This window comes from Camelus ferus, chromosome 1 (assembly GCF_009834535.1).
Source record: "Camelus ferus isolate YT-003-E chromosome 1, BCGSAC_Cfer_1.0, whole genome shotgun sequence".
Classification (NCBI taxonomy): Eukaryota; Metazoa; Chordata; class Mammalia; order Artiodactyla; family Camelidae; genus Camelus; species Camelus ferus.
This window is the reverse complement of record NC_045696.1, coordinates 103518759-103538067: the sequence shown is the minus strand read 5'-3', so window position 1 is coordinate 103538067 and position 19309 is coordinate 103518759. Positions and strand designations below refer to the sequence as shown.

General features: G+C 46.2%; 1 protein-coding gene across 1 annotated transcript in view; it reads left to right on the top strand.

The window, feature by feature from the left end:
- Positions 1 to 1839: 1839 nt before the first annotated feature.
- The window catches only part of GRK7 (G protein-coupled receptor kinase 7), a 34626-nt gene continuing 17156 nt past the window's right edge, over positions 1840 to 19309 (top strand). The window contains exons 1-2 of the mRNA XM_006190556.2: positions 1840 to 2523; positions 3963 to 4400. Of these exons, the coding sequence (XP_006190618.1) occupies positions 1912 to 2523; positions 3963 to 4400 (1050 nt within the window). The 5' untranslated portion in view covers positions 1840 to 1911. The remainder of the gene's footprint in view (positions 2524 to 3962; positions 4401 to 19309) is intronic.

Genomic DNA, 19309 nt, shown 5'->3' with positions numbered 1-19309 from the left:
AAAATATATTATTAAAGTTAATTTCACTTGTTTCTTTTTCTCTTTTCAATGTGGTTGCTAGAAAATCTGAAATTCCGTATGTAGCTTTGCACGTGTCTATTGCACAGTGCTGGGTTAAGTGATTACCCAGGGGTAAAATAAAGTATCCATCAGTGTGAGTGGAATCAAGCAGTTTGTAGCAGTCATCAGTGAAAAATGTTCTTTTTTCACCAATAAGGTTAAATAGTGATGTGATGACAATTCTACCATTTTCTCAAAGTTCTGCCCTGTTGGATTGCCACTGTATTCATAAGAACCACGGGAAAAGGCACTTCCTCCTCGGGAGAGAGTCTCAGACTGATTTTTACTCGGAAATGTGGGCCCCAGGATGACATATCAAGAACCAAAAAAAAAAAAAAAAAAAAAGGACCAACATTTCTTGTGTGGATTTCAAAGCAGATGGCATGGTTCCGAGCAGTGGTCACTCGTGCAGAGCCCCCATCTCTGCCACTGGGCTGATGATTTACTGCGCAGCAGGGCAAAGCCAAAGGGCACCCACGAGTTCATTACATAATTCTTGGTAGCCGTGAGGCCAAGTGTGTATCTCCCAGAGGATGGCCGGCCGGCTCTGTCAGGCAGACCATGGCCGTCATGATGATGTTTGGACAGAGTGTGTGCTGGAGGTTGTTTGCTTGGAAAAAGACTGACCAGCTTTTTGGGGTTTTTTTTTTTTTTTTTTTTTTTCCCTCTCCTTCCACTCTTTTTTCCTTTTAAACACTCTGGCGTAAGATTGAATGACTTTGTTTTTAAGCTCCCTGAGCCTTGCTTTGTGTAGAAAAAGCCTGAGTATTCTTTCCCTGGAGGACACAAGTGTTATTTTTGGAGCAGAGATTCTTAGCCTGATCTCTGTCTAAACCAATTTCTGTACTTTGTGAGGTCGCGGTCTGGGGCGGCTCTGAGCGATCTCTCCTGGAGGGACGCTTCTCGGCTTCGGGAGGGAGCCTGGGCTGACATGCGGAGGGGGGCTGCGCCTGGAATTTCACTGCTTGGTGTCTCCACACACGTGTGGCTCCTTCGCCTTCAGATTCCCCTTGTTAGGCTTGTGCCCTTGGAACAGTCTCCACCACGTGCTGTGCAGTGGGGTGCTCTTCCTGCTGATGTAACTTCCCCGGATGTTTTTTGGCGTTTTGGGGGGGGGGGCCAAGGTGACCCCCTCCCCCACCCATTTAACTTTAGGTCACAGACTCCTCAGAACTAAGAAGGCCATGGCTGGAGGATCTGTGGCTTCAGAGCCACAGCCCCCTCTGAGAACCACGACCTGGGTCCCCAAGGGTCTCTGGGAACAAGTCTTGGGACTCACCGCTCAGAGCACCCTGTCCTGTAACTGCTCTGTGTCAGGCTGCTAGACATGAGGAAGAAAACCTCTCCAGCTTTTCAAAGTTCCTCTTCTGACCTGTCATTCCTAGGAGTTTACAGAGCTTGTATCGGCTGGCAAACACATAAAATTAGACTCAATTGAAAACACCACTGTCAGCAACAAAGCGTGCACCACCTCATTGTGACTCCTTTCCTTTGGAAATTGGTAGCGGTGGACTCAGGGAGCAGGTGCGTAGGGAGAAAGGCTCCATCATGGACCGGTAGACCCGGCAGGAGTTTCAGGCTGCCTTCACCCCGGTGGGTGACCTGTGATGTGCCCTTCCCGGCTATACATAGCCAGCAAAGCTTCTTACAAGAGAAACCTCTTTCCTCACCCTCCACCAGTCCCACCCGCGACCAGAAGACTCGCTGTAAATCCCCTGGAAGTTACTGAACCTCGGAACAGGGAAGCAGCCGGCTGGCCGCAGGCCTGACCGCGTCCCCGCCATCGCCCACCAGCCTTCCTTTTCTTTGCCTTCCTTTTCTTTGCCGGGAGAGCACGTTCGGTGCTCAGCCATGGTCGACATGGGGGGCCTGGACAACCTGATCGCCAACACGGCCTACCTGCAGGCCCGGAAGACCTCAGACGCCGACAGCAAGGAGCTGCAGCGCCGGCGCCGGAGCCTGATGCTGCCCGGGCCGCAGAGCTGCGAGCAGCTCCGCCAGGCGCTGCCCGCCGACTTCCACAGCCTGTGCGAACAGCAGCCCATCGGCCGCCGCCTCTTCCGGGACTTCCTCGCCACGGTGCCCGCGTACCAGGAGGCCATGGGCTTCCTGGAGGAGGTGCAGAGCTGGGAGCTGGCCGAGGAGGGCCCCGCCAAGGGCAGCATGCTGCAGGGGCTGGTGGCCACTTGCGCGGCTCCCCCAGCCCCCGAGCAGCCACACCCCTTCCTCAGCCCTGCTCTGGTCACCAAGTGCAAAGCAGCCGCCACCGAGGAAGAGAGGGCCTCCCTGGTGGAGCTGGCCAAGGCCGAGGCCATGGCCTTTTTGCAGGACCAGCCCTTCCGAGAGTTCCTGGCCAGCCCCCTCTATGACAAGTTTCTGCAGTGGAAAGTCTTTGAGATGCAACCGGTGTCAGAAAAGTACTTCGAAGAGTTCCGTGTTCTGGGCAAAGGTGGTTTTGGGGAGGTAAGTATCTCAGAATAGCCAGGCTGGAAGATAAAATATACAGCATAATAGAGTTCTGTTTTGCCTCTTCCTTCCTTCCTTCCTTCCTTCCTTCCTTCCTTCCTTCCTTCCTTCCTTCCTTCCTTCCTTCCTTTCTTACTTTCGAACTTACTTACTTTCGAACTTACTTTGAAATTAAAGAACTAATTTCAGTGCCACATGTGGAGAAAGCTTTCCTAGCTTGCTCTCACCTCTTCTTTCTGGTCACCATGTGATATAAAACTCTAATGTCATAAGAAAAGCCAACAAAAGGTGGAACTGGCCGAGAATCTTGATGGTGGGGTCTACACCGGGCAGGAACACGCTGAGATGCCCCTTTGGAGAATGGTAGGAACATGCGATGGGAGATCTCCCTTTTCCCTTCATTGGGGCAATGGAGCTAATTTGAGAAAATCTTCAGTTAAGAAAACACCTTGAGGTAAAGCCTAGAATCTGTTTTTGCACCACGGCTGTGCTCAATTCTTTCTTTTTTAAAGTAGAAAAAAAATTCTTTGTGTTAAAATTCACATAACATAAAATTAACTGTTAATCACTGTAAAGTGTACAACTTAATAGCATTTAGTTCAATACAGTGTTGTGCAACCATCACCTCTATCTAGTTAGAAGATATTTTCATTAACCCTGAACTCATTAACAGTTACTCCTCATTCCCCCCTGCTCCCATCCCCTAGCAACCACTGGGCTGCTTTCTGTCCCTGTGGATTTGCCTATTTTGATTTTTCACATAAATGGAGTGACCTACAATATGTGACCTTTTGTGTCTGGCTTCTTTCCCTGAGCATAATGTTTTGAAGTTTCATTCATGTTGTAGCACGTATCAGTATTTCGTTCCTTTTTAGGGCTAAATAACATTCCATTGTATGTTATATGCAGGTCACATGTATATATATATTGTATGTGTGCATACATTTCATTTATCTGTTATCTATTGATGGATAGTTGGGTTGTTTCTACCTTTTGGCTATTGTGAATAGTGCTGCTGTGAACATTTATGTGTAAGTATTTGTTTGAATACCTGTCTTCATTTCTCTTTTGTATATGCCTAGGAGTAGAATTGCTGGATCTTAAGGCAATTGTATGTTTAACTTTTTAAGGAATCACCAAACTCTTCCATGTTTTACCACCAGCAATGCATGAGGGTCTCAATTTCTCCACATCCTTGCCAGCACTAGTATTTTTCATTCTTTTTTTTGTATTATGGCCCACCTAGTGGGGGGACGAAGTGATATCTCATTGTGGTCCCAGCTCTTTCTCAAAGAAGCTTTCTTACTCACAGCATCTCTTTTCTCAGAAGCCTGCCGTCCCACCTTGGTTGACTTCTGCCCCTCCACCTCCCCTATCACCTCCTCCCCTTCCTCCCTCCAGTGCTGACTACTTCGCCCTTTCTGTCTCTCCTTAAGGTATGTGCTGTCCAGGTGAAAAACACTGGTAAGATGTATGCCTGTAAGAAATTGGACAAGAAGCGGCTGAAGAAGAAAAATGGAGAGAAAATGGCTCTCTTGGAAAAGGAAATCTTGGAGAAGGTCAGCAGCCCTTTCATTGTCTCTCTGGCCTATGCCTTTGAGAGCAAGTCCCATCTCTGCCTGGTCATGAGCCTGATGAACGGGGGAGACCTCAAGTTCCACATCTACAGCGTGGGCGAGCGGGGCCTGGACATGAGCAGGGTGGTCTTCTACTCAGCCCAGATGACCTGTGGCGTGCTGCACCTCCACTCCCTCGGCATCGTCTACCGGGACATGAAGCCTGAGAACGTGCTTCTGGATGACCTCGGCAACTGCAGACTGTCCGACCTGGGGCTGGCCGTGCAGATTCAGGACGGCAAGCCCATCACGCAGAGGGTGAGTGGTTCTCCCTTGGCCCCAAGGGTGGGGCACAGAGTTGGAGAAGATGGGGAGAGAGCTGTTCTATTCCCAGGGCGAACAGAGCCTTGGACTTAATGCTTCTAATTTCCTTGTACCTAAAGCCCTTATGCTGTCATCTTGCTTTAAGTAGAGTGGTATAAGAGGATTAGCTTAACTGGTTCTTTGGGGGCTACTTTGTTCTTCTCTCATCGGAAGCATATGGGATCCTACTTTGTGAGTTAGAGATGGTCTGTGCCTTCACAGTGAATTCACAGCTGGGACCTAGGTAGGTCCTGCCAATAACCAACTCTCTGGTGCCATGTTCCTGAGTCCATAGAGCCTTGGTTTCCTCTTCTGGAAAATTATAGGGGCTGGACCCTAAAATTCCAAGATTCTAGGAGGTAAAAATTCACAGGATAAGAAAAAGAAGAATCCCCCAGCACTTAGCACATTATAGCAAATATCTCCTTCCCTGTTGAGCATGGAATGGGGGAATGTTTTACTCTGGACAAAGGTGAAATTTTAAATGAAAAAATATATACAAGAGAACAAAGGCAACTGATGTTTATTTTGATCAATTTGGTTCAAAGTGACTTGCAGAGAATTCTTTGATTAAAAGAGAATTATAATTAAGCAATCATGTTAAGTGAATAATACACAATCTCTCGAATTCTGACATGTCTTTACCACTCAGTTTCTGGGCACAAAGGTGGGAGAATTCCCAGGAAGGCAAGGGCTCAAGTCAGGGTCCTAAATTTTCTCTTAAAACTTTGTTTTTGCACAGTTTCCAGCTTATAAGGCAGAGAGGACAATCAGATAAGGAAGCGGGGGAAATCAGGGCAAGTCTGGGAAACTGAAGATGATTTTATGTGGCTATAAAGTAAGGGGTGTTTTGACAAGATCGTAGGGCTCAGATCATGCAAAGGCATTGGAATTCTCTCTTGTGAGGGACAAGGAGCTGTTGAAGGGTTTTAAGAAAGGGAATGACATGATTAGATTTGCATTTTTGAATCAATTTGGGTTGTAGATGGGAGGCTGAGGCGCTAGTTAGGAGGCTTAGGTAGTGGCCCAGGAAGAGATGATGGGGCCTGTATAAGACAGTAGGCTTGAAAAAGTGGGAGTAAATTCGAGCAGTTGGAAAGAGACCTGATGGGACTTCAGGGCCAGCTTGGTATGAGGGTGAGGGACGGGGAGGCTCTCTAGCTCCAGTGACTAGAAGGAGGAGCAGAATTTTGGGAAGGCTGGCAAGTTTAATTGTGACTGTATTGTATTGAGGTTCCTGTGTGACAGGCAGGTGGACATTTAGATCTAAAGTCTGGTGCTGTGGAGAAAGGCCTAGGCTAGACATCGTGATTGGGAGTCATTGTGGCTTGAGAAACAGTGGACACCACTGGGTCATTTGGGAAACAGTGGAGGAAGAGGACCAGGGACATCAACATGTAGGGGGTATGGAAGAAGAGGGCCCTTGAAGACGTTAAAGAAGTAGGGCGAGAGTGGCATAGTCATGGGAGCTGTATCAGTTCAGGGTTGATATCAGCAGCATATCATAGAAAACCAAAATAACACTAGATTGAACAAGAGAGGGAGTTATTTTTCTTATGTAACAAACAGTGTGGAAATGAGCACAGCTGGCATTCATTCTGTAGCTACAGGATGATGGGATTGACATCTCTGTGATTTTGACCTTTCCTGTGTGTTGCAAGATGGCTGCTCTAGCCCCAGCCATCATGTCCATGTTCTAGGCAGGAGAAAGGAGGAAGGATCAGGAGTAAATGGGTATGCACACAATGACTGAATATGTCTTCCTTTAAGGAGCTTCCCTAGAAAGCCCATCTGACAGCTCCCATTTAAATTTCATTGTCTAGAAATGTTATCTGGCCATCCTATCTGCAGGGGAAGCTGATAAATGACTTAATTTTTTTTTTTTTTTTTTTTTTTTTTTTGAGGAGAAAGGAGTTCTCATTAGTAAGGAAGGAGAAAGGCAGGATGTGGAGCAGTAACTGGCAGCCTCTGCCAGAGGAGCCAAAGGAGAAGAGGATTTAAGGGAGGAGAGTGGTCAGCTCTGTCAAATGCAGCCAAGTGGTCATGTAGTTTGTGGGATTTGACAATTAGGAAACCACAGTGTCCTCAGGAAGAGAGCACCTTTTTTTTTTTTTTTCCTTTATTTAACTGAAGTTTAGTCAGTTTACAATGTTTCAATTTCTGGTATACAGCATAACGTTTCAGTCATACCTATGCATACATATATTCCTTTTCACATTCTTTTTTCATTATAGGTTACTACAAGGTATTGAATTAGTTCCCTGTGTATAGAGTAGAAACTTGTTTATCTATTTTATATATAGTAGTTGGTATCTGCAAATCTCAAATTCCCAATTTATCCCTTTCCACCCCCTTTCCCCCTGGTAACCGTAAGTTTGTTTTCAATGTCTGTGAGTCTGTTTCTGTTTTGTGAATAAGTTCATTTGTGTCTTTTTTTTTTTTTTTTTAAGATTTTACATGTAAGTGATATCTTACGGTATTCTTCTTTCTCTTTCTGGCTTACTTCACATAGAATGACAATCTCCAGGTCCATCCATGTGGTTGTCAGTAACATTTTATTATTTTTTATGGCTGAGTGGTATTACATTGTGTAAATATACCACAACTTCTTTATCCAGTCTTCTGTTGATGGACGTTTAGGTTGTTTCCATGTCTTGGCTATTGCAGATAGTGCTACTACAAATATTGGGGTGCATGTATCTTTCTGAATTAAGGTTCCCTCTGGATATATGCCCAGGAGTGGGATTGCTGGATCATATGGTAAGTTTATTTTTAGTTCTTTAAGGAATCTCCATACTGTTTTCTATAATGGCTGCATTCCCACCAGGAGTGTAGGAGGGTCCCCTTTTCTCCACACCCTCTCCAGCATTTATCATTTGTAGACTTTTGAATGATGGCCATTCTGACTGATGTAAGGTGATACCTCATTGTAGTTTTGATTTGCATTTCTCTGATAATTAGCGATATTGACCATTTTTTCATGTGCCTATTGGCCATTTGTATGTCTTCATTGGAGAATTGCTTGTTTAGGTCTTCTACCCATTTTTGGATTGGATTTTTTTTTTGTTATTAAGTTGTATGAGTTGTTTGTATATTCTGGAAATTAAGCCCATGTCAGTCACATCATTTGCAAATACTTTCTCCCATTCCATAGGTTGTCTTATTTTGTTTGTAGTTTCCTTTGCTGTGCAAAAGCTTATAAGTTTAATCAGGTCCCATTTGTTTATTTTTGCTTTTATTTCTATTGCCTGGGTAGACTGCCCTAGGAGAACATTGCTGAGATGTACGTCAGAGAATGTTTTGCCTATGTTTTCTTCTAGGAGGTGTATTGTGTCTTGTCTTATGTCTAAGTCTTTAAGCCATTTTGAGTTTGATTTACATGTGGCTGTCCAGCTTTCCCAACACCACTTGCTGAAGAGTCTGTTTTTTCTCCATTGTATATTCTTGCCTCCTTTGTTGAAGATTAATTGATCATAGGTCTGTAGGTTTATTTCTGGGCTCTCTATTCTGTTCCATTGATCCATATGTCAGTTTTAGTACCAATACCATGCTGTTTTATTACTATAGCTCTATAGTATTGTCTGAAGTCTCGAAGGGTTATTCCTCCAGCTTCATTCTCTTCCCTCAGTATTGCAGATGGCAATTTTGGGTCTTTTGTGATTCCATATAAATTTTAGGGTTATTGGTTCTAGTTCTGTGAAAAATGTCCTGGATAATTTGATAGGGATCTCATTAAATCTGTAGATTGCTTTGGGTAGTATGGCCATTTTAACAATATTAATTAGGAAGAGTAATTTTCAAGGTCAAAACTCAGACAGTGGAAGTTTGATTGGCTTGAAAAAGAAAGTGAGACTAAGGAAGGAGGGAGGTTCATTGCTAGAGGAGGACACAGGGAGGAGAATGGAGTTTTAAGGTGGGGAGAGTGGAGATTTGGATGCTGAGACAAGATTCAGGAGAGAAAGTGCTGGTTCTGTAGGAAGGAAAGAGGCTGAATGATGGTGGAGAAATGGAAGTTTCACTATCTCCTAAGTGGGGCGTGGGGGAGGGCAGAGCAGAGATGGGGAGATAGGGAGGAGGCAGAGTGTTTGCCTCCTTGGGACTTTACTATAAAAACAGAAATGTCATGAATCTGTATCTGTCTCTGCATGAAAAAATCGAAGTGTATTACTTCAGGGTTTTGAATTTGTATTGTCAGTTATGCAGAGGGGAAATGTTCCTTCTAAGTGTCCCATAAGTGTGTATCATGCTAATTGGTGATGCATCTCTGCCTTGCTGGAGGTTAAGGAGACACATAGCGCTCTCTCTTGTAAATCCCTTCTCAGTCTTCCTCTAGCTCTGTTCACGGGCCAAGAGAATTTTCCTGTACAGTTCCTTCAGTGTCTCCTGTGTCCAGCTCTCCAGCACTTGTGAAACCCGCAGGAAACTTTCTGTGCCTCCTCAGTATCGTCCACTATAACAAATGCAGTTGGTGGAGAAGCTTCCTGCCTAGAGATCTCTGGCCCTTTTGCCTTTCCTGAGTCCCTCTTTGTTCCATAAGACCAAACTCATTTGCTCTCTCCAAGAAGTTTTATACCCTAGTCCCCAAGCCTGCCTCTGAAGTCCAGATGATCATCAGGAAGGGTGGGGGGAAAGAGTCAGAGAGAAAGTTTAGAAGCCATAAAAAGGAGGGAGGGTAAGCTCAAGTGGTATTGTAAATTTTATATGCACTGGGAAATATGCTTAGTGTGTACAAGGTCCTAAGATCAATCCCCAGTACTCTCTCTAAAAACATAAATAAATAAATAAACCTAATTACCCCCCAAAAAAAGCAATAGAAATAAATAGATTTTAAAAAAAGAAAGAAACCATAAAAAGAAAGACAGAGAAAAGGAAAGCCTCTCTCCTTCACTGTTTACCCCTCTATACAGTTAAGCAGAGCCCCTCAGTTTCCTATTTTCTGCAGCTCCGGCACATATAACTGGGCCCCCAAGTGGATTTTGAAGTTATTATACTCACAACATTTCATAGAAGAAATGAAAAGGAACACATTTACAGAGCTTCTGTAACCACTAACATTGTTTTGATGTCAAGAGATTGTGAAAAGAATTACCATGAACATTATGAAGAAAGTGCAAAGGGAAAATCACTCTGACTATGAAGGCTGATACCTGCATGGATTCTTTCCTGTGCAGAGCTTCCAGGAAAGTCAAGGCATCATGGCTTTGGAGACGTGGCTAGATGCTTCTCATTCAACTTTGTGTCAGCTAGGATTGCTTTCTGCTACATAGAAAAGAATACCAGGCTGTCAACAATTTCAGAACCAAGGTCTCTGTGAAAATCTTCTGGCCTTTTCCTCCTTATTGCAAGATGGCTCTTGCAACTCCAGACATCAAGTCCACATTCCAGGATGGAAGAAAGAGGTAGAAAGGAACAATATTAACAGACTCTGCTTATATCTTATTGGCCAGGACCATGCCACCTCTAGCTGCAAGGGAGCCTGAAAAATAGTTTCCCAGCCTCTATTGTAGGGAATGATAAGGGAGGAGTAAGATTAGGTGTTGGGTGAGCTGATGGCATCTGTCACATTTGCCCCCAGGAAAAAAATATTGACAAGGATGAGGAAATCTGATTCAACTTCTTAACTCACATAGGCATTAAAGCTAGACAATAATTGTTACAGTGATGTGGTAGGCAGATTTCTAAGATGACTTCCAATGACCCTTGTAGAGTTTCCTCCCCTTGAGTGTGAATATGATGAGATGTCACTCCCAAGGTTATATTTTAAAGATACAATTAAGATGACCAAGCAATTGATTTTCAGTTGATCAAAAGAGAAAGTATCCAGGTGGGCCTTACCCAGTCACATGAGTCCTTTAAATATGGGTATAGGGGTCAGAGGCAGCAGAACTCAGAAATTTAAAGCATGAGAGGGCTTCAACACACCACTGGTGGCTCTGAAGATGGAGTGACCCATGTGGCAAGGAACGTAGGTGGTCTTCAGAGCTGAGAGCTGCCTCTGGCTGACAGCCAGAAAGGGACTTCTGTCCTACAACCACAATGAACTGAATTCTGCCATAACCATGTGAACCTGGAAGAGGATCCTGAGCTCCGGAAGAGAGTACAGCCCAGCAAATGTGTTGACTTTGGCTTTGTGAGATCCTGACCAGAGAACCCCTCCATACTGTGCTCAAACCTACAGGACTGTGAGCTAGTAAATGGGTGCTGTTGTAAGCTACTGAGTTTGTGGTAATCTGTTACACAGCAATAGAAAACTCATACAAGTCGTTAGTACAGAAGGTAGGTAGTGGAAAGATTTTTTGTATTATAGCATCAAAATTAATGGAGATGATAGCAAAGTACTGGACACTGTTAGGGACGATGCTTTCCTTTCCAACGAAGATCAGAACACCTACAACCTATTACAGACACACTTCAGAGATACTGTGGGTTTGGTTCCAGACCACCACAGTAAAGCCAATACTGCAGTAAAGTGAGTCATACAAATTGTTTGGTTTCCCAGTGCATATAAAATTTATGCTTACTCTGTACTATAGTCTACTCAGTATGCAATAGAATTATGTCTGAAAAACTATGTACACACCTCAACTTAAAAATAATGCTGTTGGGGAAAATGATGCAACAGACTTGTTCAATGCAGGGTTGCCACAAACCTTCAGTTTGTAGGAAAACGCAGTATCTGGGAAGCGCAATAAAGCAAAGCACAATGAAACGAGACACACCTCTATAACAGAACTCAAAGCTGTTAATTGAATTTAAAGCTGCGGATGTGATTCTCACAGTGGGTAACCCCTCCCTAGGTATATGAGCTGGGCCTCCCTGGAGGGACACAGGCCCTGACAGCCTATTGCAGGGACACCAGGCGAAGTACTTTGGACATTGCTCTATAGGCAGTAGGGAGCCACTGAAGGTTTTTCAACAGGAAAATAGCATGACCAGAGTAATTCCTTAAGGAGGTGACGCTGACACTATATATGATGAATTGAAGGAGAAAGGGATGGGGATTGAGGAGAAACGGGGTGGGGCTGTAAGGTGCTGCTGTAAGAATCCACATATGCAGTAATGAGGGTTGAATTAGGGCTCTGGGCTCTGGACAGTCTTATACCCAGAGCTCAGCCCCCTGGCCTCATCTAGGCTCCATCAAGACCCACATCGGTACCTACTTCTCTTAAAACACGGCTGTCCTTGGGGAAGGGGCGGGTTGTGGGGGGGGCTGGAGCCACTTCTAAAAACTGGTGCTTTCTACCCTGTGGGGCCCCCTGGCTGCTGGTAGCTGGGCAATGACTTAGGGAGGAGAGGTGGGGGTAACTCTGCCCAAGTCTGAGAAGGACTGAGGCAGACACATGAAGAGAGGCAGGGATGCTTAAAAGCACTGGCCCGGGAGGCAGAAAACCTGGGGTCCTTTCCCAGACTCATCACTGACTCACTGTGTCTGCCAGCTCAGGCAGGCCCCGGGATGGCTCTAATCTCTGAGATTTTATGAGTCTCTAAGATAGTCTTTGAATTATTTGTAGGAAAAGACTTGTAAACTCAAAAGATTAACATATGGAACAAGTTTTACTATGATTTACTGGGCTATCAGTCAGGGTTCTTATGGGACAAAATGGAGTTACTTAAGGAAATGAAATTGACGGTTTACGTAACTACATAGCCCACAGTGTCCCTGGAAGCTGTCCCTCTGTGTCCCAGCCCTGCTGTCCTCAGTATTGACCTCACTCTCACTCTCAGGGGCTCCTGCGTGGAGGCCACTGGCAGCTCCATGCATGTCCTACCCATTGAGTAATCCCGTGGAAAGAGAACAGTTCTTGACAGAGAGTTCCCTCAGATTCCCAGGGGAGACTCTCAGTAACAGCTCAAGTCACGTGCCCAACCATTGCCAATTCCACTGGCCAGGATGAGATCACTGCTGTCCTCAGGAGCCAGGGAGATGATCTGCCCTACATATATATCACAGATTGAGGGCAGAGGAGAGTGTTTTCCAAAGGAAAATCGGGATGGGAGAGAATGAGAAATGGATGTTAAATAGGGAAAAACAGTGGACACACTTAATGACTGCTGTTGTCTCAATGGTTTGAAAATTTTGGAAGTTTCCGACCTTTATTTTTCTTTCTTTCTGACCTTTTAATCAAGGGATGATGAGATCCTTTACAAAAAGATTCTACAAGGTAGGGACTATGATTCGCTCCATTTTACAGATGGAGAAATTGAAATTCCAAGAGGTTAAGTTACCTACCCAAAGTCACAGCGCTCGTATGTGAGATGAACCCAGGTATGTCAGGTTCAAGAGCATGTGTGGTTTTGACTCCACCTTGTTAAGTTCACACACGGGGCAGAATGTGGCGTCTGGTTTTTAATGCCATGAAAGGCCCTCTACTGAGTAAAACTCAGAGCAAGGGCATGTGATAACATAGCATATCTTCCTCAGTCTGGTCTTATGTGGACACCAGCCTTCAGCCTAGCTGAACGTCTGTCGGAGTTAAGGCTTCAGAAAGGAGTGCCCCCAGCTTCTCAGGGAGTGATGTGACTAACATCCCAGAGCCAGCCTCCCACACACAGGCACAGTATGCCTAAACGTGCTCCCAGCCACTGTCGACATCCACCTTTAATAAATGTGATAAGCATTTCTGCCTGTTCTCAGCTGACATCCACATGCACACAATAAATGAACTCATAGCATTTTTAGAGATGCCAGGAAATATAGATATATATTCCAATATAATAGGAAAATCGAGCAGTGGGACTCGTGCTGGGACTTTTCAAGTACCACAGTCTATTTGGAGCTCAGTGACCTTCAGATTTTATGGAATATGAGTCAGTCCTTAAAACTTGCTATATTGTCAGGAATTGGGATGAAGTTACAGCAGTGACCCAAAACCTTGTCATGTATCTGCTTACCTTGTCCTGCCTCTGACCAACTCCTCACATTCAGAGGGATAATGGGTGACAAAGTCCGGGCATTATTTTTATTTGGAAGCTTCTGTTGTATCAAATACCATGCTAGGGACACTGAATAAGTGATTTTTAAAAGATCTCTGAGGCAGAGGAGGGTGCAGCTCAGTGGTAGAGCGCATGCTCAGCGTGTACAAGGTCCTGGGTTCAATCCCCCTTACCGCTATTAAAACAAACAAACAAACAGACTTAATTACCTACCCCCCAAAAAGCAACAACAAAAAGATCTCTGAATGTGTTTCATCAGAAGTTAACACCTACATACATCACAACCATCATGACCCTGCTCCCAAAATTTTTCTCTTCGAGAATTTACTTCTGACAAATTACACAGGACAGGCATTCTGGTTACTTCATGGTTACATGATGGTCTCCCTCAAAATCATAACCATCATCATTAACTAAATTTAGTTCCTAGTAACTTTTGACCACTGCAAAAGTTTCAAATCCATTCTTAAAGTGTTTACCATTATTAAGGGTGTTCAAAAATGTTCATTACAGTGTTAGGATTATTTTTATCATTCCTCATTAAAAAGGCATTCATCAATTCATTCACTCACTCATTCAACATATATTAGAGAAAGACAAATATCATATGATATCACTTATATGTGGAATCTAAAAAATGGCACAAATGAACTTATTTACAAAACAGAAACAGACTCACAGACATAGAAAACAAACTTACAGTTACCAGGGAGGAAGTAGGGGAGGGATAAATTAGGAGTCTGGGATTAAAGATACACAGTACTATATATAAAACAGATAAACAACAAGATCCTACTGTATAGCACAGGGGACTATATTCAGTACCTTGTAACAACCTATAATGGAAAAGAATACAAGAAAGTATATATATGTGTGTGTGTATCTATATATATAAATATAACTGAACCACTACACTGTATACCAGAAACTAACACATTGTAAATCAACTATATTTCTATAAAAAAATTTTTATATTTATATATATATATAAATTGAGCATTTCCCACATGCCAGGACTGTGCTAAAGAAGAGTCACAGAATGATAAGCAAAAACAGATATGATGATTTCCTGCTCTCCTAAAGATTACAGTCTCGTGGGGGAGACAGAACTTAATAATCACCCAAATGAACATAAAATGTCAATCATGATAAATGCTGTGGAGATGTGGTACAGGGGGCTCTCCAGGGAGGATTGATCTTAACACGTGAGGATCAGAGAGTCAAGCCCAGGGGAAATACAACTTACGAATATCAGAAAGACAGAGAGGAATTCACTCAGTAAAGCAGCTGGGGTGGTGTCTTGATTGGGTTCCCTGGAAACTGACTGAGACAGAGCTACATGTGGAAGATTTATTAGGTCTCATTCTCTTAAGATACATGCTTGAGGAAGGCAGGATTGGGCAGAGGGAGAAGCCAACCCACAGTGAGCGGGACCTAAGATACCAGTCAATCCTTCAGCAAGCTCTAGAGTTGGGATGGCCCTTCCAAGTTGTCCCAAATTGAGGAGGGGTCCAGGCTTTTGTGTCTCGCCAAGGTCAGTCAGTGACCTTGGTCAGCTGCCAGAAGGGGGCGTAAGCTTGAGTGAAGCTGTTCCCTGATGCAGAGGGCAATTCTGGAGGGTGAGTGGCGGGGGGCAGGGGGAGGCTCTGAGCCATCAGCAGTCCATGGTCCCAGCCAGGGCTGGCTACGTAATTTTCAGGGCTCATAGCAAAATGAAAATGCAGGGCCTCTTCTTCAAATATCAAGGAAAAGCCTTCTCCTTTCTTCCATGCTCAGTCTTTCAACAAGTCAAGGCATTTTTGTTATTTGCTGCTTAATGTTGCACTCCCTCAGGCTCTGAGATGTGCAAGGACTAAGTGGAGACACTCACAGACACCCAGGGCCCTGCTCTACAACTAGACCTGAAGAGGCACGTGTCTGCCCCTAGCCCTGCCTGCCCCAAGTCCAGGGTAGCCAACAGTCGCTGAGCAGATTCGGGGGAGCAGACAGCCAAGACCCCGTCACTGGGAGGCAGGAAAGTTCAGGAGACAGCACTGCATGTGTGAGTTGAGACTCCAAGATCCAGATTCTTGCTCCGTGGTCTCATTGGACTTAACTTACAAGATACAAATTCAAAAACTTGTCGAGATAGCCTCTCACAGCATTCACCCCCAGCACCGGGCTGCTCCTGAGCACAGGGCCCAGTTCGACTGCACTGGAGGCTGGCCCTGGTCTCAGCAGCTGCTGGGTGGAGGCTGAGATCCCAAAGAGGGAACTGGGCAGAGGACCGCAGTATCCCCTCCAGGTGGGGCAGAGCCAGGTAGTGGGAACAGCCAGTGCCAAGTGCCGGCTGCTCAGGGGAGATGAAAGGAAACCAGGGCATGGAAAGCACAAAGCAAGAGGAGGCGTGGTTCTAATGAAACTGGAGGGTGGCAGGGGCCAGGCCAAGCCTGGTGTGACAGGCCATGTTAGGGACTTTGGTTTTTTGTTTAAGAACACTGGGAAGCCTTTGAAAGCATTTAACCAAGGGGGCAACAAGCTTAGACTTCGGTTTTGAAACAAATCGCTCCATCTGAAGTGAGGACAGACGGGAGGGGATTCCTGTGGATTGTGGTCACTTGTAATCCAGGTGAGAGAGGACGGCAGCTCTGCCCACAGAGCAGGTAGTAGAGCCAGAGCACAGTGTTTGAACTGGGAAGGGATTTCAGAGTGACTAGGCCTCAGTGATGGTTTGGACTTGGGGTAACGGAGAGAGGGTGTCAAGGATGATTTACTAGGTGAGGTCATGTCACAGGTACAGACTTGAGCCCTGAGTACAACTGGATACCAGGCAACCAAATGCCTGCCTTCATAAGCCCAGGACAGGGAAGTGACTGACAAGTAAAAGGGCAGTGACAATACGGTGGTCAGCTGTCCAAGTTGGGTGCATAGGAAGGGCGCCCAGCCCGACACGGGGCCAGGAAGGGCTTCCAAGAGGAAATGACAACCAAGTCGAGACTTACAAGGCAAACGGAGGTGAAACAGGTGAAGAGAAAGGAGAGTAGGTTTGGCAAAGTTGTCAGCACAGAGCAGTGGTCCTTACCTAAGAGCAGTTTGGCCCCCAGGGTGCTTTGACAATGTCTGGAGACATTTTTGGTTGTCACGACTAAGGCTAGTTTACTACTACTGGCATCTAGTGGTTAGAGGCCAGGGATGCTGTGAACATCTTATGCACCGCACAGCCCTGCACCGTAAAGAAGGATCTACCATGTCCGTAGTGCTGCGTAGGGCCAAAAGCCCTGGCTGAGGTAAAGGCCTGGAGCCAGCAGCCTGGGGCTTAGTCCCAGGACAGAGTGGCTCTGCAGCTGCCTAGAGTGTGCAGTCACAGGGAGTGAGGGGTGACAGTGGGTGCAACTGGAAAGTGTATCATATGACAGGCCCCCGGGGGCTGGAGGAGTCAGACAAGGGCATTGCACTCAATGCCAAGGGTGTTGGGGAGCCATTGAAGGCTTCCAGGCAGGGAAGCGACAAAATCAGCCTTGGAAGGATGATCAGGAAGAGGGAGCTGGGATGAAGGTAAAGAGGCGTGGGGTGCAATGTTCATAGCAGCACTATTTACAGTAGCCAAGGCATGGAAGTGCCCAGCAGACGACTGGCTTAAGAAGATGTGGTAAATATACAATGCAATATTACCCCTCTATAAACAAGAATGAAACACTGCCATTTGCCATGACATGGATGGGCCTAGAGAATATTATACTTAGTGAAACAAGTCAGACAGAGAAAGGCAAATACTGTATGATACCACTTATAGAGGGAATGTAAAAAAATAATAACAAATGAATGTATGCACAAAACAGAAACAGACTCACCAATATAGAAAACAAACCTGTAGTTACCAAAGGGGAGAGGGAAGAGGGTCTGGCACTCTGCATGGCTTGGTGAACAGAGCACGGGTTGGCCCTTGGTCCAGCCAGGAACTGGGCAGGCTGGCACATTGTTGAGTTGTGGCAGTGAGGAGAGAGAGCCAGGAGGCTTGCAGGGTATGGCAGAAGGGGGCTATCATGCAGGATGGTGCAGCCCGGGGAACAAACGGTTGCCGTATCATTTGATTTGATGTAGACATGTATTGGAAGTTCAGAGCATCCATTCAGATCAAATGCAGCTGATGAGATATGGTCCACAGGATCAACGAAATGGAAGGGTGGTGAGCGTGCCAATTTGGGTCTGCCACTTACTATGGCTGCTGTGTACAGGTGTGCAGGCTGATGTGCCAGCACCTGGGGCACCTGGCCACAGGGACAGTGAGGACAGAGGACCAACCTGTGCTCCACCCACCAAGCCATGCAGAGTGCCTTCTTCTCATTGGCCCAGATATGCCACTTCGGCTGGCCATTGCCCTGCACTTAACCCCAGGGAGGTCGTGCCTCTTCTCTGAGTCTGGTTAATACTGCTCACCTCTTGGGCTTGATGAAAAGATTAAGAAATGCCTAGATCAATACCTAGCAGAGGGTAAGCCGCTTGGTAGGTGCTCAAGGACTGATTGCTTTGATTATTCTGCAAGAAGCAGAGCACCAGACTCTGTCACGATCTCCACTGTTGCCCTGTTTCTGCCTCACCTGAAAGGCACCATCGCTGCTCAGGGGACCTTTGCTGCTGTGCTTTGTTCTCTGAGGGACACGAGGAGCCAGCAGGACCCCAAGGCTGCAGCCGAGTGGGCAGTGGGTGAGGGCCTCAGGCTGAGCTGGGCAGGCACACACCATTGTCCTGCTTCCTTACAGGCGCATGGAACTTCGTGTGTGATTTTATTCTGAGCATCATACAGGCACCACGGAAAATCGGCCTCAGTCTGCCTCTGGGCAGATTCGCAGAACACGAAACCACCAAAGAACACACTCTAGTAGAGGAATCATATCTGTTGATCTCTGATGATGTGACAGGCCCATCTTTCAACCTTAGAGCCTCCTGGAGTTTTCTTTTTGTGTAGCTGCCCTGCCTGAGACAACCAGAACCTGGCTTGGTGACCATCATCACTAACACCTATTGAGGGCCTGCTATGTGTCAGGCTTTGGAAGGGCACGCAGTGTGTCTTATTGCTTTAATCTTCATCACAGTCCTGTGAGGCTCAGAGAGGTTGAGTAACTGGCCTGGGGTGACCAGCTAATAATTGGTAGAGCTGGGATCTGTACCAGAGCAGACTGATGCCAGACTGTATAGCTGCAAAAAGAATTATTTATCTTTCTTTTGGATCCCCTGGAGGGGAGTGGGTGGGTGCTCTCTGGGTGTCAGAACCTAGAGATGTCAGTTCTCCCAGGGGTGTCAGGGAGAGCAGGAAGGCCCCATGGGGGAGGCTCCTGCTCCCTCCCAGGAAGTGGACCCAGGTGTGGGCGCGGAGCAAAAGTAGGCCCTGGCGGGGCGGGTGCTCTGGAGGCTGCAGCCCAGGGCTGAGCACACAGGGCGGAGCCTCAGAGCAAAGTCCCCTGGGGTCTCGGCTGCATTCCTCCGAGGTCTGCAAAGGCCACCGCTTAAAGGCGCAGAGGAGCAGCTGGGAACGAGAACAAAGCGGCCGGGCCCCCCTCGGAGGAAGGAAGGAGGGAGCCCCAGGAAACAGCTGATAGCGCTAAGCTCAGCTTGTTTTTTTCCTCTGCTCAACAGTTCTCCTGCCACGGCAAACAAAAGATGTACATTCTGATTCCCTCTTCTGTTTGGATTGTGCTCTCGAGTGGATCTGGTTTGTGATGAGCTGTGGGGAAGAGGCATCCGCGGGCGGTTTCTTGCTCCGCTGGCCAGTTTGCTGGGCCACCGGGAAACGCAGAGAGCTTCCTTTACTGCGTTTTTCTCCCCGCCCGGCCCAATAAATCCAGCCTTACCAAGGGCACCATGATACAGGCATTTCTTTTAATGATGGAATATAAAGTTGTCAACTTTTCAAGTTCACGGGGAGCTGGAGGTGACCTTGACCTTGAAGGACC